Source organism: Oncorhynchus mykiss, chromosome 13, assembly GCF_057628025.1.
Source record: "Oncorhynchus mykiss isolate SJ-2025 chromosome 13, ASM5762802v1, whole genome shotgun sequence".
NCBI classification, from domain to species: domain Eukaryota; kingdom Metazoa; phylum Chordata; class Actinopteri; order Salmoniformes; family Salmonidae; genus Oncorhynchus; species Oncorhynchus mykiss.
The window spans coordinates 63,570,121-63,597,465 of record NC_143034.1 but is presented as its reverse complement, the minus strand read 5'-3'; the positions used below and the strand labels follow the sequence as shown (position 1 = coordinate 63,597,465).

The 27,345-nt window shown below is 42.0% G+C and overlaps 1 protein-coding gene across 2 annotated transcripts in view; it reads right to left on the bottom strand.

Moving 5' to 3' along the window:
- Positions 1-27,283, bottom strand: part of LOC118936451 (serine/threonine-protein kinase/endoribonuclease IRE1) — a 33,131-nt gene extending 5,848 nt beyond the window's left edge. Inside the window, exons 1-11 of one of the 2 annotated variants that reach the window (XM_090197102.1) lie at positions 27,024-27,283; positions 11,650-11,703; positions 10,986-11,234; positions 10,115-10,363; positions 7,386-7,457; positions 7,125-7,187; positions 6,519-6,600; positions 6,190-6,394; positions 5,325-5,427; positions 4,766-4,959; positions 3,268-3,415 (exon numbers count right to left, since the gene is read on the bottom strand). In XM_090197102.1, the coding sequence (XP_090053228.1) occupies positions 3,268-3,415; positions 4,766-4,959; positions 5,325-5,427; positions 6,190-6,394; positions 6,519-6,600; positions 7,125-7,187; positions 7,386-7,457; positions 10,115-10,363; positions 10,986-11,234; positions 11,650-11,668 (1,384 nt within the window). In that variant the 5' untranslated portion in view covers positions 11,669-11,703; positions 27,024-27,283. The remainder of the gene's footprint in view (positions 1-3,267; positions 3,416-4,765; positions 4,960-5,324; positions 5,428-6,189; positions 6,395-6,518; positions 6,601-7,124; positions 7,188-7,385; positions 7,458-10,114; positions 10,364-10,985; positions 11,235-11,649; positions 11,704-27,023) is intronic. The other variant, XM_090197103.1, reaches the window with a different exon arrangement.
- Positions 27,284-27,345: the final 62 nt, after the last annotated feature.

Genomic DNA, 27,345 nt, shown 5'->3' with positions numbered 1-27,345 from the left:
CTGTCATTTCCTGGTTGTTAAAACTCAAATAGTCTGCCTACTTTCAATTTATGTTACAAAATAAGCTAGTATAGTGTAGAGCAGGGGTATTCAACTCTTTCCTTACGAAGTCCGGAGCCTGCTGGTTCTCTGTTCTACCTGATAATTAATGGCACCCACCTGGTGTCTTAGGTCTAATCAGAACTTGATTAGAGGGGAACAATGAAAAAACGCAGTGGGACTGGCTTCGAGGTCCAGAGTTCAGTTTGAGGGGTGTAGAGAATCCATATAAACTGCTGTGAAGTATAATTACCATAACCCAAAATATTATTGTCTCAACTGTTTGAAACTGGTTTACAAATCCAAAGTAGAAGACGCAAAAACAAAACATAAGAGCAGGAAGTATAGAAATAGAGCACATAGAACAGATCTACTGCTACTTAGACTTGCTTTCAAGTAGAATGATGGATCTATAACTCACATTTCTATGTGAATTTGGTTGGGTCGCCCAAAAAGCTGCATATTGCCACTTTAAATAAAGTTTGATTTCATTATTAATTTGTAGATTACATTTGAAATTAACTAAAGTTTGAAACCCTAGGCCTATATGTATTGTCTATTTTTAGTTGAATCCTGGGCTAAATATAAACAATAGCTGTTGATGACTTGGTGTATAGGCCTAAATAGCATCATGGATGATATATGATTGATAAAGTATGTTTACCTTTAATTTGCTCTGTTAAACCTACACTTTGGAATTACTTCGATAGCAACAGTGAATCTATTTAGGTTTTAAGTGGAGATCTCTCAGCAATCCTTCTCATGATAGCACATTGGTAACTGACTATAAAGCAGGACTGGGCTTGGTCAAAACCCTGGATCAAAGGGATAGCTGTAGATAGATCTATTCCCCAGTAGGAGGTGCTGCCCAGCCTATAGTTATTTACTGATAGTGTATATAAAGTTGAAGATCTGACTAGGGTTGCAAAGCTATCAGTCCTTTTCCAAAGTTACTGGAATGTTCAGTACTTTTGGTAATTAACAAAAAATCTATGTCAATCTATGTAACTTCGGTAATTTATACTTTAACAACTTTTTTGAAAAATATATTCATATATAGTATTAATTTGATATTTCTGTTTCCATATTGTCATTGAGTTTCTAGTAGATAGACCATTATTTTTCAAGAGAAAATTGCCAAATTAATGAAAAAAGTATCTTATCAACAATGGCATTATTTTCAATTACCTCTGAAACTCATCCAACTATTCATTATTTTCAATTACCTCTGAAACTCATCCAACTATTCATTATTTTCAATTACCTCTGAAACTCATCCAACTGTTCATTATTTTCAATTACCTCTGAAACTCATCCAACTATTCATTATTTTCAATTACCTCTGAAACTCATCCAACTATTCATTATTTTCAATTACCTCTGAAACTCATCCAACTGTTCATTATTTTCAATTACCTCTGAAACTCATCCAACTATTCATTATTTTCAATTACCTCTGAAACTCATCCAACTATTCATTATTTTCTCAACTGCCACCAGTTTGATTCCAAAACACTGACAATAAATACATATTCACATACTGTAGCAAAATAAATAAGTGTGTAAAAAATATATAAAGATAAATTAAAGATTCTGGTAGATTCTGGTAGTTTACTAGTAAACTTTGAAAGTTTCCAGTAATATACCCTCCCTTTGCAACCCTGGATCTAACATTGTTTCAATGGAACAAATTCAACATATTTTATATAAGGTTTGTCTATGTTGAACATTGGTTACCATGATGCATAATCCTGTGGTTGAAATTTCACCCTCAAAACAACAGTTTACGTTTTTGACTTTTTGCAAATTCAATGTATTTTACACATAGATTCTACATCCCAATACGTTGGCAAATTACATTCAAACAATGTTGATTTAACCAGTTTGTGCCCAGTGGGTATTTCATCTGAACCAATGTGATGATTATAATGAAGAAAGACACAGAATTTTAGTTGAGACAAAGATGATGACAAAAGCAATCAATGGCAGTGCTTATTATAACATTTTATCAGGCCTCTGTCAAAGACAACATTACAGATCACTATTCCATAGGGTCAAATTCTGGCTTGGTGTCTACAGATGTAGGATCTTAATTTGAATACTCTTTTGTTGTTGAGAATTTTCCTGCTTGGCAGGAAATGCAAACTTGTAGTGTATTTGTGGTTTAAAAAGTATTCTAAAATGTGTAAATTCCTCTTTGAAATTTCTGAATTGATTTGCCCTAACAAAAAATGTATTAATCCCTAAAAAATTTTTAATTAAGTATAAACTAAATAATAATTAATATTTCCTGTTGCTGCAAGATTATTTTCCTGCTGAAATTATGCTCAGATTATGATCCCACATTTATATGGGCCATTTACAGGAATGAGAACAATACTAGATTTGGTTAATCATAAGTGAGAAGGCACAATGTTTCAGGTCATATATTTATCAACAATATGCCATTTAAAAACCCACAACCATCATTAGCACATAGCCTACATTTTCTTTATAGTTAATTTTCAAAGTTAGGCTACATGATGCCACTGCAAAGAAATTACTATTTTCCTTTACTTTAAATTAATTAGTACTCTAATGATCATTTCAGAAACAACCTGTCACATCTGCTCCTGCCACACCCCCTAGTGGACATCCGGTGTCTCCTTGACCTGCAGCCACTGCTCCAGTACACTCTCTCTCTCTCTCTCTCTCCCCCCTCCCTCTCTGTTTGTGTGTGATTGTGTGGTTGGAGACACGTGTGCTGGAGCCAGAGCGGCTCCTTACCAGCTGCAACCCGTTCCATAATCAAGAACTCTACAAATACTCAGTCCTGCCACTTCCACTTTGCCAGATTCTAATCTCTGTTCAGTCAGTCATGCTTCTAGCTATTTGTTATTATTTAAGATCCTGTTGTGCCCGTTTCCTTGCCTGACGCTGTTTCTCCTCTCACTGCAGTTTTGCTGCTCTGACTCTGGTTCCTGTCTCCTGTTCCATATCTCACCACCGTGCTACTCTGTCTGCATTCAACTCACCCTCACTCCCTTGGATTCCCCTCCGGATCTGTTTACCCTGTCCCAACCTCAGCCTCCACATCTGGTTTCCTACAACTCCTCCGAGCTTCCCTGGATCTGCACTTCATCTCTCCCTGTGTTACAATAAATATCTTGGTTCATTCATCCCTGTTTCCTGGTCTGAGTCTGCTCTTGGGTTCCCCTGTGCTAACACAACCTTTCAGTTGTACCTTACCATGTTTGTCTTTCTGTAATCCGTTAAGGTTGTATTTGCCATCCATGATATTAGCAGTCTGCCGATAGGGTTCTCCAAAGGGATGTTTGCCTCCTGTCAACACATAGTAAAACACACAGCCGGCAGAGAAGATGTCCACAGCACTGGTCTGTAGAGGAAGAGAAGTGTCTTTAATAATAGTTGTTTCAGAACAGTACCACAATCACTACTAGTTCTAATCTACAGGCAACCTTAAAGAATAGTTCACAAATTTGTCAAACTATAGTTAGGTTTCCATCCAATTGGCGACAGATTTTCATGTGAATATTCTAAAATCTACATAAAGAAACATTTGCGTTTTCCTGCCTGTAGTGTGTTCCCAACAACCGGACTTGTTAAGGATAACGATCAGTGAGTCATGACGTAGTTCACACATTTCCTTTTTTGTCATGTACGGAATCAAACTCAAAAATGTTTCCATTGCATTTTCAATTCTACTCATAGTTTTGTCACAAAAACGGTTGAATTCAATAGAAATGTGTCTACTCTGGTCTTGGCACGTGCTCTCTAGCTAGCAGATACAGTCAGGGTAGGCTAGTCGACATGATGAGACTATGATGGATAAGAGACAGAATATTTTTGTCAAATGGAAGTCAAACATCGATCATCATGTCACCAGAATAAGACCCTGGATATTTATTGGAAAGGAGCATCAAGCTCATCACCTTTCACTTTTTGGGAGCAGCAGTGGTTAGAGCGTTGGGCCAGTAACCGAAAGGTTGCTAGATTGAATTCCCGAGCTGACAAGGTAAAAATCGGTCGGCAGTTAACCCACTGTTCCTAGGCCGTCATTGTAAATAACAATGTGTCTTTACTGACTTGCCTAGTTAAATAAAGGTAAAAAATATTTTCAAAATCACCCTCCTGTCAAGTTCATAATTTATTTAACCTGTAGCCTAATAAATGGCTTGGTTTCCGAAGTAGTAGTGAGAGGACCACACAACATATGTGACTCCAAGTTTACTTCAGTATGATGGTTATTATATCAATATTTGAGCATGAAGCCGTTTTTACTGCCATTTCTCACATAAATAATTTTACAGACACAAAAAGATCCCACCATGTCGAACGAACAAATTATCTATTGCGTTCATAAAATTGTACAGAAACTTCCTGGTTCCATCATTTTTAATGGTATACTTTACTGGCATAAACATTTTGGATTAAAGGGGTTATTGTCTAATGTCGAGCATGGTCCACATCCCACACCATGGTTGTGTAGATGGTGCCTATCTTTCTTATGTACGTATGTGTAATATACTGTAGCTTGATCTCCACAACAGAAGATCAACTTTGATTTTAGGGTGAACTGTTCCTTTGAGCAATGGGACAATCCTGTTTTACTCCTGTAAGGAAATCCCAATTAGCCTATTTCATCACATTTCTTTCAGGATTATCTCTGAATCTGTAATGACTTGAACAGTTCTCTGGTCTAGTGTAAAGATCAGGAGCCACTCACAGGGTTTACTTTCCTGCTGTCATCCAGGACCTCTGGGGCATTCCAGCCCATGGTACCAAGGGCTCCCGACCTCATGCTGTAGCTTTGTCTGCTGTCCGCTAACTGCTTACTCATCCCAAAGTCTGAGATCTTGACCGTGACTGAGTCAGAATGGTCTTTCAACAGGATGTTGTGGGGCTTCACATCACGGTGGACTGGGGAGAAAAGATCAGGATGAATCAGTCTACTGGAGTTGTGGGAAGATCATAGATCTGATCAATGATAATATAAGGAAAAGTCATCAATACTGTAACTTCATTAGGATTGTCTACAGTCTACAGCATTTACTGGGCTCCTGAGACGTGCACGGTCTAAGGCACTGCATCTCAGTGCTATGGGTGTCACTACAGACCCTGGTTAGATGCCAGGCTGTATCACAACCGGACGTTATTGGGAGACCCATAGGACGGCGCACACTTGGCCCAGCGTCATCCGGGTTAGGGTTTGGCCAAGTGGTTTCTTAACTGGCTTGCCTAGTTAAATAAAGGTTCAATTAAACTTTTAAAAATGTAATTAGAACCTATGTTGTGAGAGTGCAGGTGTTCCAGTCCTATCATGGTCTGCTGCAGCAGCATCACTGGGTTCAGTCCGCGAAGGTCAAAAGGATTTTCTTTAGTAAAACACTGGAAGAGACACCCAAGTATTAGTGCGCTGATGAACACCAAGCATTCTAACCTTGGAATGTACACTGAACAAAAATATAAACGCAACATGTAAAGTGTTCGGCCTATGATCCATGAGCTGAAATAAAAAATCCCAGAGATTTTCCATACACACAAAAGTTGTGTTTCTCTCAAATTTTGTGCACAAATTTGTATACATCCATTAGTGATACTTTCTCCTTTGCCAAGATAATCCATCCAACTGACAGGTGTGGCATATCAATAAACTGATTAAACAGCATGATCATTACACAGGTGCACGTTGTGCAGGGGACAATAAAAGGCCACTCTAAAATGTGTAGTTTTCTTACACAAACACAATGCCACAAATGTCTCAACTTTTTAGGGAGTGTCCAGCAACTTCGCACAGCCATTGAAGAGGACTGGTACAACATTCCACGGCCCACAATCCACAGCCTGTGTTGCAGTGCATGAGTCAAATGGTGGTCACACCAGATACTGACTGGTTTTCTGATCCACGCTCCTACCCTTTTTAAGGTATCTTTGACTAACAGATGAGTATGATCTGTAGTCCCAGTCGTAAAATCCATAGATTAGAGTCTAATGTAACTCAGTAAAATCGTTGAAATTGTTGTATTTATATTTTTGTTCAGTATACTGTATATTCTAACACAGATAATCATTATGTGAGACTGTTATAATAATCAAGTTTTAACCCCTTGGATAAGTCAGAGAATAAAATAGTGAGTCATTGACTTAGACCTTATCTAAAGAGAAGGCACACAGCTCGATGGCGATGTATAGGAATTGCCTGTCCTTCTCAGTGCAGAAGTAGCGGACGACATGGGGATTGTCATCCAATTGAAGAAGCAAAGTGACCTCTCGATCAGCATTGCTTTGTTTTGCTAGTTCAATTCTCTTCACTGCCGCAGGACGCTTGTTGGCATCATCACAATGGAAGTAACCCCTGGAGGATAGCGGTAGAGAAAGATAAACATTTAGTCAATGAACCGACCGTAAAGGCATTTTTGCTGCAAAGAGGGGATTTGGGTTACAAACACATTTCCACAATAACGTTTAAGCTGGTTTACCTGAACACAATTCCATCGGCACCTTTTCCAAGATGGTTATTGGTGTAGTATGTGATCTTTCCAACCGATTCCTCGTCTGATGCTGTATCGAAATGAAAACGCTGTGTTCAGACAGAACATACCACCCTACTGTACCTTTATTGTCAAGACACAGAACCTTATCTGTTAAATCAAAGGCTTATGAGAATTATACATATGTAGGATTTAAATTTGAGCGAGTTTGCTACAGCAGGAAAATAATCCAGGAAATGTAAATGAATATGTGGATTATAATTCATTTGTGGACATTTGTGTAGGGGTTGATAGATTTTTCGGGACAATCAAGACTGAAATTTCTAAGTGGAATTTACAAACTTCAGAAGCCTTTTTAAACCTCAAATACACTACAAGTTTTACATTTCCCACATTGCAGAAAGTTCTCTAGCTAAAATGACACATTGTATTAGCATAATTGGGAGCATTGCACCTATTGCTGTCTTGCCTTTAACATAATCTGTAAGGAGTATTGAAATGATTGGATTTATGTTGCATACATGCTCATGTAAATTGGGATCCAAATTGGAACTTTAGGTTTTAACAAACATGTCAAAATGGTTGATAGCTCACCAAGTGCAGCAGGTTTTCCTCCAGTCCCAGGAAATATATTGGAGGCAGGAGGTAATGCAGGACCTAAAATAGGACATCATACATATCAAGGGGGATAATAATTATGGACCTGACTGTATATAATGCACAACATCATGTCATTGAGAACTATCATACCAGCACAATGGTAGATATACCGTGTAAAATATATTTTAAAGATATAAAACACTAGCAGGCTGTGTGTGTTTATACAATACAAGACCTGGCTGAAGATGTCATTACCTTCCAATGCAATGCTCCCTGAAGAAGATTCTCCAATGTTCAAACCATCTTCTAGATCTCTAACAGCTTCCTCTAGAGAGAGAGAGGAGAGTGGAGAGAGAGACAGAGAGAGAGGAGAGGAGAGAGAGAGAGAGGAAAGAGAGAGTCACAACAAATGGATAATCTGATATGTCCCATTGAATTATTACATTATAAAGGGCGTGTCTATATATTACATGGGGTCTTCAAACTGGGGTCTGCACCCCCCTAGGTGTCCACGCATGTACTGCACCCCCCTAGGTGTCCACGCATGTACTGCACCCCCCTAGGTGTCCACGCATGTACTGCACCGCCCTAGGTGTCCACGCATGTACTGCACCCCCCTAGGTGTCCACGCATGTACTGCACCGCCCTAGGTGTCCACGCATGTACTGCACCGCCCTAGGTGTCCACGCATGTACTGCACCGCCCTAGGTGTCCACGCATGTACTGCACCGCCCTAGGTGTCCACGCATGTACTGCACCGCCCTAGGTGTCCACGCATGTACTGCACCGCCCTAGGTGTCCACGCATGTACTGCACCGCCCTAGGTGTCCACGCATGTACTGCACCGCCCTAGGTGTCCACGCATGTACTGCACCGCCCTAGGTGTCCACGCATGTACTGCACCGCCCTAGGTGTCCACGCATGTACTGCAGGTGGTTCACAAATATATTATTAAATAAAGTGGATTTTTAAAAATCAATATTGCTAGTAATAACATAATAAACTAAACGTACATTGCATGACTACAATATAAAAGAGGTAAATATGTTATTTCTTATCATGTCAACTATTTCTCAACTCTTAATATTCAACAAAGCATCTGACATAGGCTTTGAAAAAGCACCCACAAGTATTTTGGACATTCATTATTGCCAACACATGGCTAACCTTTGTTCAACCAGCTAAACAGTTGCTACTTGAGAAAATGTGTTTGGAGTTACCTTTCTATCTAATAGGCTATGTTAGAGTTTACACTTCCTCTTCCAATTATAATGTGGGGATGTTAAAATAATATAAAACTAAATCCTGGAGCCATATAACTGCAGACAAACGCTTCTTGCAGCCATCAATGAGCTTTCTGCACCTTTCTACTGACAATTTGTGCAACTTTTCAGCATCAAACTGCTCTAATTCTTCAATGTTTGAGGGGTGCATGCCTTCCACCAACTGCTGTTTTCAGATTTTGCCATGAGTTTACAGATCTGGACTCTTCGTTGGCTACTTCAGAACAGTCCAGCATCTCTTCCTAACCATTCCTGGGTGCTTTTTGATGTATGTTTTAGAGGCGTTTTTGGACACTGGGTTGAACATCGGACTCCAAAACACCTGATAATCTGCTGATTTCATGATGCATTGCACACGTTCAATGCCCCAGCACCGGAGGCAGAAAAGCAACCCCACAGCATTATCAAACCTCCCCCATCTTTGATTGTGGGGATGGTGTTGTTTTCTCCTTCAGCAGTGGGGTCTTCCTCTGGTTACCAACAACCAAATGAAGCATTCAAAGAAAATACCACTTTCCCGACAATTAATGAATTATGTATGGGGGAGGTTCAATAATGCTGTATGGTTGCTTTGCTGCTTCTGGTACTGGGGGCCTTGAACATGTGCAAGAAATCATAAAATCAGCAGATTATCAAGCTGTTTTGCAATGTTCAACCCAGTGTCTAAACACTGTGTCTCTGTTGAATGTTGTGGGTCTTCCAGCAAGACAACAACCCCAAACACACACAAAAACCACCCTGGAATGGTTCCAAAAGAAACACTGAACTGTTCTGGAGTGGCCAGTGAAGAGTCCAGATCTGAATCACATCCACACGGCAAGATCGAAAAACAGCAGTTGGTGGAGGCCATCACTCCAACATTGAAGAATTAGAGCAGTTTGCTTCTGAAGAGTGGGCCAAATTGCAGTAGAAAGGAGCAGCAAGCTCATTGATGGCTACATGAAGCTTTTGTTGGCTGTTAATAATTTTGTCCATGCCATTGTAAACTTAAGGGGGGTCCCTGGGTCGCCGATTTGCCTGGGTGTGGGTCCCTGGGCAAGACAAATTTGAAGACCCCTGTATTACAGAATACTACACAAGAACATTTGTCTTACTGAGTATTCTAAGTATTAATTACCTAGAGGGAACTTGGCAGGTAAGGAAATGAATCTGCTTTTGATGGGGTAAAATGGAGAACAATGCATGCATTCAGAATTGAAGGATCAGTTATGGTCAGACAGCTTCTTTTGTTTGACAAAACAGACACTTTCAAAGCACTTTCATTACCTTTCAATACATTGATTGCCTTCCCCAGAGGACAGGAACATTTGAAATTCTATTCATAGGCCTGTAAGCCTTGTCTGTTACTATGTTGTCCTAGTAAGTTTTCTGGCATGATGAAGTTAGGGTGAGGGTAGGGTTAACCCTAACCCTGATCTCCAACCGCTTGTCTCTACCTTGCTGAGAATGCTGTACTCTGGTCAAATTGGGTGGTAATGAAATTCTGCTGCTTAATGACATTAACATTGAGAGTATAATGGTCAGTTATGGTCGGCCTCTTTTGTCTGTTAAGACAACCACTTACAGAGACTTACATATTTAACTTTTGAGTTACCTATGTTCTTATCCACAGAATGGGGAAGAGTGTGACAATGTGTAAAATGCCATATTCTACAGTAGTCCTACAAACTGCACCAAGAAGAGGAAGAGAGAGGACATTACCCAGATCGATGACCAGATGAGGTTCCTGTTTCAGCAGAATCCTGTAGAAGGCTGATTTAACTTCTGGCCCTCCTGACTGTACGGCTTTGTACAACTCTCTCACCTGGTCCTGGCTGGTATTGGCAGTTTGAATATTAGAGTACACCTCAGGATTGATCATGCCCCTTCTGAGCAGATCATCTGCTATGGGCATCACCTTGCGAACCCTCTGGATGAGCTCAGCCCTGTGTCTATCCACAAACTCAGCAGCTGGTAGTCAGGTTAGAAAAGAAAGAGTTAAAGTTATCAAGACAATATTAGACAATCCCACTTGGTGTATGTGCCCTAAATGGACAAGACTAAACATGTAGGAAGCTGGGAGGTTTTGTTTACATTCAGGATAGGACAAATGTGAAATTCTAGTCATAGGCCAGTAAGCCTTGTCTGTTACTATGTTGTCCTAGTAAGAGGGAGAAAGAAATGACTGAGTTTGCTGGCTCAATTAAGGTAGGGTTAGGGTGAGGGTAGGGTTAACCCTAACCCTGATCTCCAACTGCTTATCACTCCCTTGCTGAGAATGCTGTACTCTGGTAAAATTGGGTGGTAATGAAATTCTGCTGCCTAATGACATTAACATTGAGAGTATAATGGTAAGTTATGGTCGGCCTCTTTTGTCTGTTAAGACAACACTTACAGAGACTTACATATTTAACTTTTGAGTTGTAACTGGGTTACATTTCTACTTGACCTAATTTAAACGAACATCAGAGTGTAGCCTATGTTCTTGCCCACAGAATGGGGAAGAGTGTGACAAATGGTAAATGTGTAAAAATGCCATATTCTACAGTAGTCCTACAAACTGCACCACAAAGAGGAAGAGAGAGGACTTTACCCAGATTGATGACCAGAAGACGTTCATTTTTCAGCAGAATCCTATAGAAGGCTGCTTTAAGTGGTGTCCCTCCTGACTGCAATGCTTTGTACACCTCTCTCATCTTGCCTGGGTTGGTCTTGGAAGTTGAAATATTAGCAAACATTTCATATTGGATCATGCCCCTTCTGAGCAGATCATCTGCTATGGGCATCACTTTGCGAACCCTCTGGATGAGCTCAGCCCTGTGTCTATCCACAAACTCAGCAGCTGGTAGTCAGGTTAAAAAAGAAAGAGTTCAAGTTATCAAGACAATATTAGACAATCCCACTTGGTGTATCTGGCCCTAAATGGACAAGACTAAACATATAGGAAGCTGGGAAGTATTGTCTGCACTCAGGTTCGATACACATCAAATTGTCATCATACTGTAATAGTTGTCCATGTAATATCAATGGTGTAGTATTAATGCTCTCTAGCAGTATGTTTCTTGCTACCTTAATGTCATTTGTTATCATTCCTCACAATGTGCATCTTTTAGGATGCCTTTTTATTTTATAACTACAAAACATGGTAGACAAATTATATACAAATACAGCAAGTTAACTACAGCAGTTATCTGCAACTTGCACAAATCAATAGAATTATTTTTGAGTTGATCACAAAGCAAATATGTCACATTTACCATCCTCTTTTGATGTCATGGCAGCAAACTAAGAATGGTGAGAAGTAGTTTGTTCTGGAGAGGGAGAGAGAATGACAGAATGAGTGAGTAACAATGCATTAAACATTTCACCAGGACAGAAAAAAGGGTATAGGCTATCCCCTACAACTGATAACCAAACTTTACACACATTATGTCCACTTCCCCTTTCCTATAACAAACATGAGCTGACCATACCCAATCTTTAAAGAGGTCCTGATTAAAGAAAGTAAACTAAATAAAAATACAGAAAGAAAGTTGCACACTCTATATTCTTCCAACAACTTAATGAGTGAACCTATGGGTTTATCCATTTAATTGCTGGGAGCATATTTAAAGTGTGCATTATTTTTCTCCACTTCCTCTTTCCTCTCACTAGTCTTCTCTCGACAATGTTTACTTTTTGTCTCCAGATTTCTCTGTTTGAGTCATGTTTTACGGCCTCATGAGGGTCTCCTACTTGAAGCAACTAACTTCCTAACTACACATATGAAACATCCAGTTTAATCCTGTCCTATAAGAGTGGTATTCTATCCCATTTCACATATAACCATTCCTTGACCCTTCTAAAAGTCTGATAAACCTTGCCAAAATCACAATGTTCTGGCTCCTGTAGTTGGTTTGAGATCATTTTAAGGTCAATTGCTCACTGGTAAGGTCTGTTCTTTGCTTAAATTTGTATATCCTGTAAAATATTTTTTTATTTGACCTTTATTTAACTAGGCTAGTCAGTTTAAGAACAAGTTCTTATTTTCAATGACGGCCTAGGAACAGTGGGTTAACTGCCTTGTTCTGCCCCTAAACGACAGATTTTTACCTTGTCAGTTTGAATCCCCAATCTTCCAACCTTTCAGTTTCTAGTCCAACACTCTAACCACTAGGCTACCTGCTGCCTCAACAAGAATCCTTGTTAGCGTTACAATTCATGATGATATTTTGTATGGATGGTCGTTTAAGTAGAGGATTTACGTCATTACGTAATAGCTGCATGGTTGGAGATATCTGTTCTATGTAGCTAATTGATCTTGCCATGTTTGGGGAAAATACATTTGTGGAGTGGTTGAAAAATGAGTTTAGTTTTTATTTTATTTAACTAGGCAAGTCAGTTAAGAACAAATTCTTATTTTCAACGACGGCCTAGAAAAAGTGGGTTAACTTCCTTGTTCAGAACGACAGATTTGTACCTTGTCAGCTCAGGGAGTTGATCTTCCAACCTTTCAGTTACTAGTCCAACGCTCTAACCACTAGGCTACGCTCCAACCTAAGAGTATGTAAACTTCCGACTTTAACTGTAGACTTCTACCTACAGTTTATACATATTATACACATTTTACAGACACAATCTATTTTACAATAGTTATATTTTGTTTGTTTTTAGTCCTTCCTCTATTTCTGATGTCCATCCAGTTTGATATCTATTTGTAACTGTGCTATTTCACAAAATGTATGAACCTCTATATGGTTGTTTTCTTTCTATTATTTAAGTTTTACTCTGTTTCTAATGCTGTACCTGCGAACTGGTGGTAATAAAGCATTATTTAATACTACAGTTTCTGGAAAGAGTTAATCTATCTGCTAAGCTTAAGAAGGGGACTATTTTGCAAGGGCAAAATACACAATGTACACAGCATGAATAGAATAAAGGGATGGTAGTTATGGTACCAGATAAATCAAATTTCAAATCAAATCAAATTTTATTTGTCACATTCGCCGGCACAGGTTAGTCGAGGTAATTGAGGTAATATGTACATGAAGGTAAAGTGACTATGCTTAGACAATAAACAGAGAGTAGCAGCAGTGTAAAAATGGGAGTGAGGGGGAAGGGTCAATGCAAATAGTTACAGTAGGGTAACCATTTGATTAGATGTTCACGAGTCTTATGGCTTGGGGGTAGAAGCTGTTAAGAAGCCTCTTGGACCTAGACTTGGCGCTCCAGTCTCTCTTGCCATGCGATAACAGAGAGAACAGTCTGTGACTAGGGTGGCTGGAGTCCTTGGCAATTCTTAGGGCCTTCCTCTGACACCGCCTGGTATATAGGTCCTGGATGTCAAAAAGCTTGGCCCCAGTGATGTACTGGGCCGTACGCATTATCTTCTGTAGTGCCTTGTGGTCGGAGGCGGAGCAGTTGCCATACCATGCGGTGATGAAACCAGTCAGGATGCTCTCAATGGTGCAGCTGTAGAACTTTTTGAGAATCTAAGGACCCATGCCAAATTTTTTCAGTCTTCTGAGTGGGAATAAGCATTGTCGTGACCTCTTCACGACTGTCTTGGTGTGTTTGGACCATGATAGTTTGTTGGTGATGTGGACACCAAGGAACTTAAAGCTCTCAACCTGCTCCACTACAGCCCTGTCGATGAGAATGGGGGCGTGCTCGGCCCTCCTTCTCCTGTCGTCCACGATCATCTCCATTGTCTTGATCACGTTGAGAGAGAGTTTGTTATCCTGGCACCACACTGCCAGGTCTCTGACCTCCTCCCTATAGGCTGTCTCATCGTTGGCGGTGATCAGGCCTACCATCGTAGTGTCGTCGGCAAACTTAATGATGGTGTTGGATTGCTTGGCCATGCAGTCATGGGTGAACAGAGAGTACAGAAGGGGACTGAGCATGCACCCCTGAGGGGCCCCTGTGTTGAGAATCAGTGTGGCAGATGTGTTGTTACCTACCCTTACCACCTAGGGCCAGCCCGTCAGGATCTCTAGGATCCAGTTGCAGAGGGAGGCGTTTAGTCCCAGGGTCCTTAGCTTAGTGATGAGCTTTGAGGGCACAATGGTGTTGAATGCTGAGCTATAGTCAATGAATAGTATTCTCACGTAGGTGTTCCTTTTGTCCAGGTGGGAGAGGGTAGTGTGCAAAAGAGATTGCGTCATCTGTGGATTTTTGACATACTTTTACAATTATTTTACCTTTGTTTAACTACAGTAGGCAAGTCAGTTAAGAACAAATTCTTATTTACAATGACGGCCTACTAAATGGCAAAAGGTCTCCTGCGGGGACGGGGGCTATGATTAAAAATGTAAAAATTAAAACAATATAAATATAGGACAAAACACACATCACAACAAGAGAGACAACACAATACTACATAAAGAGAGACCTAAGACAACATAGCAAGGCAGTAACACATGACAACACAGCATGGTAGCAACACAACATGGAAGTAGTACAAAACATGGTACAAACATTATTGAGCACAGACAACAGCACAAGTGGCAAGAAGCTAGAGACAACAATACATCACACAAAGCAGCCACAACTTCTGAAAAAGGGGGAGGCTTGCAAGCCGAAGAACACCATCCCAACCGTGAGGCACTGGGTGGCAGCATCATGTTGTGGGGGTGCTTTGCTGCAGGAGGGACTGGTGCACTTCACAAAATAGATGGCATCATGAAGTAGGAAAATTATGTGGATATATTGAAACAAAATCTCAAGACATCAGTCAGGAAGTTAAAGCTTAGTAGCAAATGGGTCTTCCAAATGGACAATGACCCCAAGCATACTTCCAAAGTTGTGGCAAAATGGCTTAAGGACAACAAAGTCAAGGTATTGGAGTGGCCATCGCAAAGCCCTGACCTCAATCCTAGAGAAAATGTATGGGCAGAACTGAAAAAGCATGTGCGAGCAAGGAGGCCTACAAACCAGCTCTGTCAGGGGGAATGGGCCAAAATTCACCCAACTTATTGTGGGAAGCTTGTGGAAGGCTACCCGAAACGTTTGACCCAAGTTAAACAATTTAAAAGCAATGCTGCCAAATACTAATTGAGGGTATGTAAACATCTGACCCACTGGGAATGTGATCAAAGAAATACAACCTGAAAAAAATAATTCTCAACTATTATTCTGACATTTCACATTCTTAAAATAAAATGGTGATCCTAACTGACCTAAGACAGGGAATTTCTACTAGGATTAAATGTCAGAAATTGTGAAAAACTGAGTTTAAATGTATTTGGCTAAGGTGCATGTAAACTTCCAACTCCAACTGTAAGTAAGAATGCTGTTCATCGATTACAGCTCAGCATTTAACACCATAGTACCCTCCAAACTCGTCATTAAGCTCGAGACCCTGGGTCATGACCCTGCCCTGTGCAACTGGGTCCTGGACAATCTGACGGGCCGCCACCAGGTGGTGAGGGTAGGAAACAACATGTCCATCCCGCTGATCCTCAACACTGGGGCCCCACAAGGGTGCGTTCTCAGCCCTCTGCTGTACTCCTTGTTCACCCATGACTGCGTGGCCATGCACGCCTCCAACCCAATCATCAAGTTTGCATACGACACTACAGTGGTAGGCTTGATTACCAACAACAACGAGATGGCCTACAGGGAGGAGGTGAGGGTCCTCGGAGTGTAGTGACAGGAAAATAACCTCACACTCAACGTCAACAAAACAAAGGAGATGATCGTGGACTTCAGGAAACAGCAGAGGGAGCACCCCCCTATCCACATCGACCGGACAGTAGTGGAGAAGGTGGAAAGTTTTAAGTTCCTCGGCGTACACATCACGGACAAACTGAAATGGTCCACCCACACAGACAGCGTGGTGAAGAAGGCGCAACAGCGTCTCTTCAACCTCAGGAGGCTGAAAAAACTTGGCTTGTCACCAAAAACACTCAAACTTTTACAGATGCACAAACTAGAGCATCCTGTTGGGCTGTATCACCTGTTACGGCAACTGCCCCGCACACAACCGTAAGGCTCTCCAGAGGGTAGTGAGCTCTGCACAACGCATCACCGGGGGAAAACTACCTGCCCTCCAGGACAACTACACCACCCGATGTCACAGGAAGGATAAAAAAGATCATCAAGGACAACAACCACCCGAGCCACTACCTGATCACCCCGCTATCATTCAGAAGGCGAGGTCAGTACAGGTGCATCAAAGCTGGAACCGAGAGACTGAAAAACAGCTTCTATCTCAAGGCCATCAGACTGGTAAACAGACATCACTAACATTCAGTGGCTGCTGCCAACATACTGACTCAAATCTCTAGCCACTTTAACAATTAAAAATTGGATGTAATAAATGTATCACTAGTCACTTTAAACAATGCCACTTTATATAATGTTTACATACCCTACATTACTCATTTCATATGTATATACTGTACTCTATACCATCTACTGCATCTTGCCTATACCGTTTGGCCATCACTCATCCATATATTTACAGTGCCTTGCAAAAGTATTTGGCCCCCTTGAACTTTGCGACCTTTTGCCACATTTCAGGCTTCAAACATAAAGATATAAAACTATATTTTTTTGTGAAGAATCAACAACAAGTGGGACACAATCATGAAGTGGAACGACATTTATTGGATATTTCAAACTTTTTTAACAAATCAAAAACTGAAAAATTGGGCGTGCAAAATTATTCAGCCCCCTTAAGTTAATACTTTGTAGCGCCACCTTTTGCTGCGATCACAGCTGTAAGTCGCTTGGGGTATGTCTCTATCAGTTTTGCACATCGAGAGACTGAATTTTTTTCCCATTCCTCCTTGCAAAACAGCTCGAGCTCAGTGAGGTTGGATGGAGAGCATTTGTGAACAGCAGTTTTCAGTTCTTTCCACAGATTCTCGATTGGATTCAGGTCTGGACTTTGACTTGGCCATTCTAACACCTGGATATGTTTATTTTTGAACCATTCCATTGTAGATTTTGCTTTATGTTTTGGATCATTGTCTTGTTGGAAGACAAACATCCCAAGGAGCACTGTGCAAGCGATAATATTGAAATGGAAGGAGTATCAGACCACTGCAAATCTACCAAGACCTGGCCGTCCCTCTAAACTTTCAGCTCATACAAGGAGAAGACTGATCAGAGATGCAGTCAAGAGGCCCATGATCACTCTGGATGAACTGCAGAGATCTACAGCTGAGGTGGGAGACTCTGTCCATAGGACAACAATCAGTTGTATATTGCACAAATCTGGCCTTTATGGAAGAGTGGCAAGAAGAAAGCCATTTCTTAAAGATATCCATAAAAAGTGTTGTTTAAAGTTTGCCACAAGCCACCTGGGAGACACACCAAACATGTGGAAGAAGGTGCTCTGGTCAGATGAAACCAAAGTTGAACTTTTTGGCAACAATGCAAAACGTTATGTTTGGCGTAAAAGCAACACAGCTGAACACACCATCCCCACTGTCAAACATGGTGGTGGCAGCATCATGGTTTGGGCCTGCTTTTCTTCAGCAGGGACAGGGAAGATGGTTAAAATTGATGGGAAGATGGATGGAGCCAAATACAGGACCATTCTGGAAGAAAACCTGATGGAGTCTGCAAAAGACCTGAGACTGGGACGGAGATTTGTCTTCCAACAAGACAATGATCCAAAACATAAAGCAAAATCTACAATGGAATGGTTCAAAAATAAACATATCCAGGTGTTAGAATGGCCAAGTCAAAGTCCAGACCTGAATCCAATCGAGAATCTGTGGAAAGAACTGAAAACTGCTGTTCACAAATGCTCTCCATCCAACCTCACTGAGCTCGAGCTGTTTTGCAAGGAGGAATGGGAAAAAATGTCAGTCTCTCGATGTGCAAAACTGATAGAGACATACCCCAAGCGACTTACAGCTGTAATCGCAGCAAAAGGTGGCGCTACAAAGTATTAACTTAAGGGGGCTGAATAATTTTGCACGCCCAATTTTTCAGTTTTTGATTTGTTAAAAAAGTTTGAAATATCCAATAAATGTCGTTCCACTTCATGATTGTGTCCCACTTGTTGTTGATTCTTCACAAAAAAATACAGTTTTATATCTTTATGTTTGAAGCCTGAAATGTGGCAAAAGGTCGCAATGTTCAAGGGGGCCGAATACTTTCGCAAGGCACTGTAAGTCTGTTTTTGCCTCTTCATGCGGTGACGTCGATAGACCAGTCGTGGAATTAGTAGGGTTCCAAGTAGCTCTAGGTAGCTAGCAGGCCCAGCTAGGCCTCCCCTCAGCAGCCACCACTGGTATTTATTGTAAGGACCCTGGGTTTATAAACTCGGAAATCGTCCCTGCCGCACGAGCATGCTTTTGCGGCACAGTCGATAGCGCGCCGGACCTCGGGCTCGAAGGTTGAGGGTTCGAGACCTGCTCCCTGCTGTTTCATTACATTGGTGTCAGAAGTGATCAGACCTCGCATCCACGACAGTGCATGTGCTTGGCCGATGAGCGCGTTCCTGTAAGACGTAGAGTCGCAAGCTAGCGCGAGGATGTGCTCCCTGCCTGTTTCATTACATTATTATACCTTACCACAAAAGATAGTCATAATCAAACATCCCTTACTACAGCAAGTTGGTGGCATAACAAAAACACGTTCTAATTGTGACTCCTGACAAAATGTAAATTGTTTGAAACTGTGAGAGCCTGTAAGCATGCCATTATCATGTGCAATTACAGTCAAATAATGTAGGACAAAACTGTCACACTTTTGAGCAATTTGCATCTTATCTTTAGTGTGCTGAGTAGGGCTGGACGATATACTGTATTCTACAATATACCTGTATTGATGCACGGACCCGTTTGGGTTTTTACTTTATCTTCTATAACGGTATTTTAATGTTTGGTTTGTTAAATGTAATTCGTTGTGTGTAACGTCAATTTTTATAGTTTACTTCTCTACTTAAGTCCTCTCTCTCCACCCTCTCTCTGTCTCCATGCCACACAGACCTAGCCCCGCCACTTAAGAAGCGCATTTGTTGTTCCTCGACCACGAGACACTTGCGTTCAGCCTCTGCATGGTTAATGCAGAACATGTTTTCACTTTGCTCTTAATAGAAATCCACTAGTGTTCTATAATTACAGCATTAGTTTGTTTCTAGATTGTCTTTTCTTAGCAAGTTAGGCCTAAATCTTGTTAACCGCCAATGCTAATTGCTAGCTAGCTAATAAATGTAGAGTCAGAGCAAACGTAATTAGCGATGCAGCATGATATTACCAGTGATGGTGTAGACCTAAATCTGCATGTTTTTTTGTGTAACAATATCTTCTAAATCAAATAGGAATGTGCAAAGCAATAATATGTTACCTACATGAAGTAGCTAAGAGAAAACATTTGATGTAGCCAAAGATTATATGGTCCCCTAGGAAACACAAACTATTTGTTTCCTACCCTGTCACAAGAAAGCCTCCTTAGTATTTGACATGACAACGAATGAAAATGCCATCTGTATTCAAAGTGCCCACTACTATAATCTAACTACAGAATTAGAATAATCATTCTATCTCCATTATTCCAACAGTTCACCCAGATGTTTTGCTCTAAATCGCAATTGCATCACTTGGTTAAAAATAAAGCCTAGATTGTTTTCCCATATCGTGCAGTAATTAGTGACAATGCCAATTTTTTTTAGGGGGGCGGGGGGGGGGGTTGAAGTTGAATTGAACAGTACAAAACAATCTGAATGGAGAAAGACCTATTGAAATCACTTAGAATGTACAATATACTGTACAGAACTATAAACGCAACAATTGAAAAGATTTTACTGAGTTACAGTTCATATAAGGAAATCAGTTAATTGAAATATATTGATTAGCCTCCCAGCACAAGGTGCACCTGTGTAATGATCATGATGTTTAATCAACTTCTTGATATGCCACACCTGTCAGGTGGATGAGAAATGCTCACTAACAGGGATGGAAACAAATTTGTGCACCAAATTTGAGAGAAATAAGCTTTTTGTGCATGTGGGAAATTCCTCTGACTTTTTTATTTCAGGTCATGAAACATGGGACCAACACTTTACATGTTGCGTTTATATTTTTGATCGATGTAGTATGAATATTACAAAATACCCACCTGAAGTAAATTAATTCCACTTAGAAAATAAATAAATTACCACAAACTACTACAGCTAATAATTGTAATACATTAAATACCTATTCATCTGTCATTCACTGACAATGGATATGATTGAATAAAACATGTTTCACTGGATCGTCATTAAGGAAAATAAGATGAGAGAAAATAAATATAATTCCTCCATCAAAGAATGGACAAAGAAACTCAAGCCCATAACCTGGAATGTAAAGGGAATACATTGTAATCATCCTATCATGACTTGTTGCCAAACCATGTGTTCAAATAACCATACTAACATACTGTATACTACAAACTTAACATACCATTAGTTCATTTTAGTATACTGTAAACGAACAGTATCATTTCAGTTGAGTGTACTAGCTCTTCGCCAGTCTACCAGAAGTTGATGCTGTTGCTATGCAACCTCTTGCTAGCTAGTGTTATGGGTGTAAGATGGCGCAGTGATGCCATCTGTTGGTAAATGTTCATTACTGCAACTCTTGTGTTTTACCGGGGTACTTGAGATACCCGGATGTGTTGTGATGTACTGAACAAGACTGGTTACTCGCATCAATGCCTCTGTCTCGTCATTTAACATTCAAACATGGTGTCAGAGTCGGATAACTAACCATGCTTTCCGCAAATTAGAGTCTGGTTTACAAACAAATGCTTATTTGTGTAAAATTTCGCCCGGAATTGGCCTTAGCTAGAGTGAGTTTGCTAGTTAGCTTCAGTGTTGTTAGCACCGGTTAGACATGGCAGCGAACATTCCCCCTCCCGCCATTATGAAGCTCAGCGGGGATTGGAGCACGAACTGGGATACGTTTAGAAGTGAATGGGAGGACTATGCTCTAGCAACGGGACTTCTGGAAAAGGAAGATGAGGCAGTGGCTGTCACTTTGAGGACTATAATGGGAACTGAATGCTGACACGTATACAAACACAACCTGAACCTAACAGCAGCTCAGTAAGGCAACGCTATAGCTATTCTTGATGCTCTTGAACATTACTTTACGCCAGCAAAGAACGTCATCTACGAGCGTTATGTTTTCAGTTGTTGCAAACAGGAGGACGGGGGGAGTCCATTGACAGCTTTGTCACTAGGTTAAGGGAAAAGGCAGCTACATGTGACTATGGTGCTTTAAGAGATGAACTGATCAGAGATAAGATTGTGCTTGGCATAACTGATGAGGGCACCCGCAGACGTTTGCTGAGAGAACGTGACCTGATGCTGGTCTTGTCAGTGGAGACATGCCGTGCAGCAGAGCTTACTGATATACGGATAAGGTCCATGGAGCTAGAAAGGCAACATACAGACAATGTCAATGCTACATTCAGGCAGCCAGTAAAGAAATTCCCCTTTGCCACAGCTAATGCTAATACTACAGCCAACTCTGCTGTAGACAGCCCCAATACATGCCGATATTGTGGCATTTCTCATGGACGAGGAAAAGAACTGCCCAGCCTATCGAAAAATATGCAAATCCTGTGGTACAGCTAATCACTTCGCAAGGGTCTGCATGAAAAGCAAGAGAAAGGAGGGTAAAGTGCACTCCATGGAAACAAACACAGATGAAGGGAACGACAGCACAGAGGATGTACATGCTAGCGAGTGCATAGGGGCAGTGAGGGCAAAAGGACAAAAGTGGTTTGTCACTCTGCTACTTAATAATAAACCACAGCAATGCCAGCTAGATTCAGGGGCCACATGTAACGTTATGAGCCTTAAAGACAAAAGGAGGCTCGCGCCCAGAGACAAACTCACACAGAGTAGCACCAAGTTGAAACTGTATTCAGGCCAGTTCATGACCTCTTTAGGCCTGCTTGTGACAGAGTGTGTTTTACGTGGCCAGAAATACACCCTTGAGTTTGAAATACTTGAGGCTAGTCAACAGCCATTACTGTCACGTTCTACATGCGAGCGCCTTGGGCTTATTAACTTCACCATCCCAGCTGATCTTAACATTATAGACAAAGTCCAGGCTGGGCCCCTGAGCAAGGAGACACTCCAAAGCAAGTACCATGATGTCTTCAACGCACCGGTTGAGTCAGTTCCTGGGGAAGTCCACTTTGAGTTGGACGCAGCAATCCAGCCTGTCCAGTGTGCACCCCGCAATGTACCAGTGGCCATGAAAGCAGCTACGAAGGCTCAGCTTGACAAATACGAAGCAGATGGCCACATCATATCCGTCACCGAGCCTACAGACTGGATAAGTAATATGGTTATCGTCAAGAAACCAGACAAGCTACGGATATGCATTGATCCTTAAACACCTCAACCGGGCTCTGCGACATTCACATTACATTATGCCCACGTTGGAGGATGTTCTTTACAAGCTCCCAAAGGCCAGAGTCTTCACGCTCGTGGATGCCAGAGATGCCTTCCTGCAGTGCAAGCTCAACGAGCCCAGCAGCTACATGACCACCTTTTGGACACCCTGGGGCAGGAAGAGGTGGTTGAAGCTTCAGTTTGGTGTCTCCGTGGCTCCAGAGGTGTATCAGCGGAAACAGCATGAGATGTTGATGGGACTCAGTGGCATGGAACCCATAGCAGATGACATCCTCGTAGTGGGCTGTGGGGACAGTGATGAGGAGGCAGAATGTGACCATGACGCCAAGCTGCTGGCCCTGATGGTCAGATGCAGACAGGTCAAGCTAAGGCTAAGCATAAAAAAGCTTCAGTTTAAAGTGCCAGAGGTCCGCTTTCATGGGCACATCTTGTCCTCCACCGGATTGAAGGCGGATCCTGAAAAAGTGAAGGCTGTCTTGGAAATACCCCACCCATCTGACGTGAAGGGAGTGCAGCGCTTCGTCGAATTCCTACCGCGGCTCTCTGAAGTGTGTCAGCCACTGAGGAGACTCATGGACAAGGACACCATCTAGCATTGGCTCCCAAAACATGACGCAGCAGTGAGGGAAATAAAACAACTGGTCACCCAGACACCTGTACTGCGATACTACAATTTATCAAAACCTGTCACGATTCAGAGTGACTCAAGCCAGTATGGACTTGGCTGTTGCCTCATGCAGGAGGGCCAGCCTGTGGCATTCTTCTCTAGGGCACTCACCCCAACAGAGCAGAACTATGCCCAGATAGAGAAGGAGTGCCTCAGCATTGTGTTTGTATGCCAACGCTTCGACCACTACCTGTACGGGCGCGACAATATTACCGCAGAGACCGATCACAAGCTCCTTATTGCTATATTCAGCAAGCCTCTCCTGAATGCCCCAAAACGACTGCAGAGCATGCTACTGGCCTTACAAAACTACAACCTCAAGGTGGTGTATAAGCCAGGGCCAGAGATGTATGTGAGTGACACGCTCAGCAGGGCTACTGCATCAGGCACTCACACACGCTCCATGCATGAACAACACGCAGTGTGCAGCTTACAAACAGAGCAAGTGGATGTTGAACGCATCAACCAGGCTGACTACCTCAATGTTACGGACCAGCGCCTTATACAAATCAGACAGCACACAGACAGGGACGGGCAACTCCAGGCATTGAGGCCTGTGATTCTGATGGGCTGGCCCGACTGCAGGGAAGAAACTGTTTTAGGCGTCAGAGAATATTGGCCAGTCAAAGAGGAGCTCAGTGTTCAAAACGGAGTAATATTCAAGAGTCAGAGAGTCGTTATTCCACGGTCTCTGCTCCCTGAGATGTTGGCACGTGTGCACTCAAGTCACATAGGAGGTGAGGCCTGTTACAGACAAGCACGTGACACACTGTATTGGCCAGGAATGCAGAGTGAAATCAAAGACTATGTCAGTAAATGCACAATCTGCAATGAATATGCCATTGAGCAACAGAGAGAGACGATGATGTCCCACAAGCTACCGATGCTCCCCTGGCAGATAGTAAGTCTAGATCTCTTCCAGCACAGTGGCAAAGACTTTCTGCTGGTAGTCGATCATTACTCAGACTTTTGGGAGATCGACCTCCTCCCCGACCTCTCAGCAGAGACAACGATCAAAAGCTGCAAGGCTCAGTTTGCCCGCTATGGCCAGCCAGATAGGGTAATTTCAGACAATGGACCCCAATTCTCCGGAGTTGAGTTCCGAAAATTTGCTGCAGGATGGGAATTCGAGCACGTCACTTCATCACCACGACACCCAAAAGCTAATAGGAAGGCGGAGTCCGCAGTAAAAATCGCAAAGAACCTCTGCAAAAAGGCTCTGCGAGAGGGCAAAGATGCCTGGAAAGCAATCCTGCAGTGGCTCAATACCCCGACAGAAGGCATGGATAGCAGCCCGGCACAGCGCCTCATGGCACGGCCCTTAAAAGCAGCTCTGCCAGTAGCCAGCACTCTCCTGGAGCCATGTGTGGTGACAGACGTGCTGGTGAAGCTTCGTCACAGAAGACAGGTCTCCAAGTTCATCTACGACAAATCAGCAAAAGACTTACCTGAGCTCAGGGTGGGTGAAACGGTGCGAATGAAGGGGACCGGACAGGCCTCTGGAGACTCTGATCCTGTGTACAGAAAGTGGCACCACGCTCCTACTTGGTCGAAGTGAATGGATCACTGTACCGTCGTAACAGGGTTGACCTTCGGATTGCTGAGCCAGCACCTACTCAGAACCCTGATGGCCAAAGGGGTCGCATGACAAAAGACAGAACCCCAGCAAGTCACATGGGGCCTGAGGCACTGGGCGAAGAGCCAGGGGATCACAGGTCGGCCGCTCCCTCGCCCATCAATTCTCCCCTTAGACATTGAGGTGACACGCCTGTGCGGGAACCCGCAGTCCTCGCAGACAAGCCCCCTGTCTTTTCACGCTGCGGGCGTCTGTTCCAGCCACCAAAAATACTTAATCTGTAGGTTTCCCATCAGGGATTGTTGACAGACAGAGATAAAAGTGAAGAGAATATCAAAATGTGCTGTTGTTACCTGAGAAAAAAAGAAAAAAAATACTAAACTGTTCATGTTGGAAATTGCTACTAGGTTTGTTTTGTTAGTGAATTGACACCTCCTGTGCTATTTTATTAAATGGAAGATGTTATGGGTGTAAAATGGCGCAGTGATGCCATCTGTTGGTAAATGTTCATTACTGCAACTCTTGTGTTTTACCGGGGTGCTTGAGATACCCGGATGTACTGAACAAGACTGGTTACTCGCATCAACGCCTCTGTCTCGTCATTTAACATTCAAACAGCTAGTTAGCATAACAAATTACTAGTTAGACATTTTACAACTTCGTGTGTGTTCTTAAATTTAATCTGGAGTGCGCTCGTAAATTCAGAGCGTTTCGCTCTCTGAGCAAACACTGGATGCTCAGGCGAGAAGTAGGGTTGATTTGAGCTTTCTGACCTTACAAGGGCAGTCAAGCACCCAAGCTAACATTGGCCAGCTACTTTTAGACACAAATGAGTGACCACTCTACTTTAATTTTTTAAAGTTAAGAACAAATTCTTATTTTCAATGACGGCCTAGGAACAGTGGGTCAACACTGCCTTGTTCAGGGGCAGTACGACATTTTTACCTTGCCAGCCCGGGGATTCGATCTTGCAACCTTTCGGTTACTGGCCCAATGCTCGAATCACTGGGCTACCCGTCACCCCAGGTAACCTAGTTTGGCTACAAATAAAAAATCTAATTAACAACTACACGCCCTAACAGAGATGGCTAGGCAGTTGTCATGTTATCCAGAGCGTTAGTGACTAACTGTGCTGCTGGCAATTTAATTACGCTTTTTTGCCGATATTTACTGACACCGGCCATATTCAGCTGTTGAGTGCTCCTAAAGTCATTATTCTGCGCTCGGATACTCAGATGAGAGTGCTCTGGAATCGGAGTAGATTGCCATTGAGAACGCACGACTATACCATTTAGCTAAACTAAGATTGACGGGAATAATCAAGTCAATAAACATTGGGTAGTTAGTTAGCCTATAGGTAATATACGGGCAAGTTTGATGTATAAGTAGCCAACTAACGTTAGGTAGCTAGCTAACATACCGGTACATACTGATGTAATGATATGTTATGTGGTTCGTGAGGACAGCATAACCTAAGTTAACTTCTTTACATTTCTCATAATTCGTTAAAGCAATGCATTTGTATCTGCACTCGTACTTCGGCTACATATTTTCCGCCATTTTCTTCAAATTTGAAAACGATGTGAAGCCACGCCCATTTCCTGAAGAATTGCATTATGGCCCTAAAGTACAGAAATAGCACTGATAAAACATCTTTGGAAATAGTGTACTCTGCGTGTATAGTTCATATTTTGCAAATTTAGAACGACATCCGGGAACTTTTGGCATACTAATTATATCCATACAATGACCAATAAGCATACTTTATACTCAATTCACGTCACACATAGTACGGTTAGAGTATTCAACAGAGCTCTGGAGTGTCAGCGATGAAGCAAACAATACTTTGGGTTATGCCCTGCAATAAAAACACAATCAGATCACATTTCTTTGTGTCTGATGTACAGCACAACGCTAACAGAGACAAGATACGATAAAAGTAGAAAAGATAAACACATTATGCTTTTACCAGTGTTCAGTTCAAACTCCCTTTGGAATATCTGTCTAAATACATGAGTAATTAATGTTAACTCACCTAAAAAAATAAGCAACACTGTATCAATGTGTTTAAATGAAGAGTGAGAGCTGTGGAATAAGAGCTGTGAAATAAAGAAATTTATTTTTTTCAGTCCCACCCAAATCACATGGCTGTCAAACAAGTTGCCCTTCCCTTGTTGAGCACTGTTAAGTTTCGCTTGGTAGAAAACAAGAGTTACGCATTTTGGGTGACGCCCTGCATTAAAAACACAACCCGATATTTCAAACACCCTTTGGTATATCTGTCCTAGCCTGCACAGGAAGACAGGCACTCAAATAGTCTTGATTCAAGAGAGAAAAGCTGTCACTAACAGCATCTG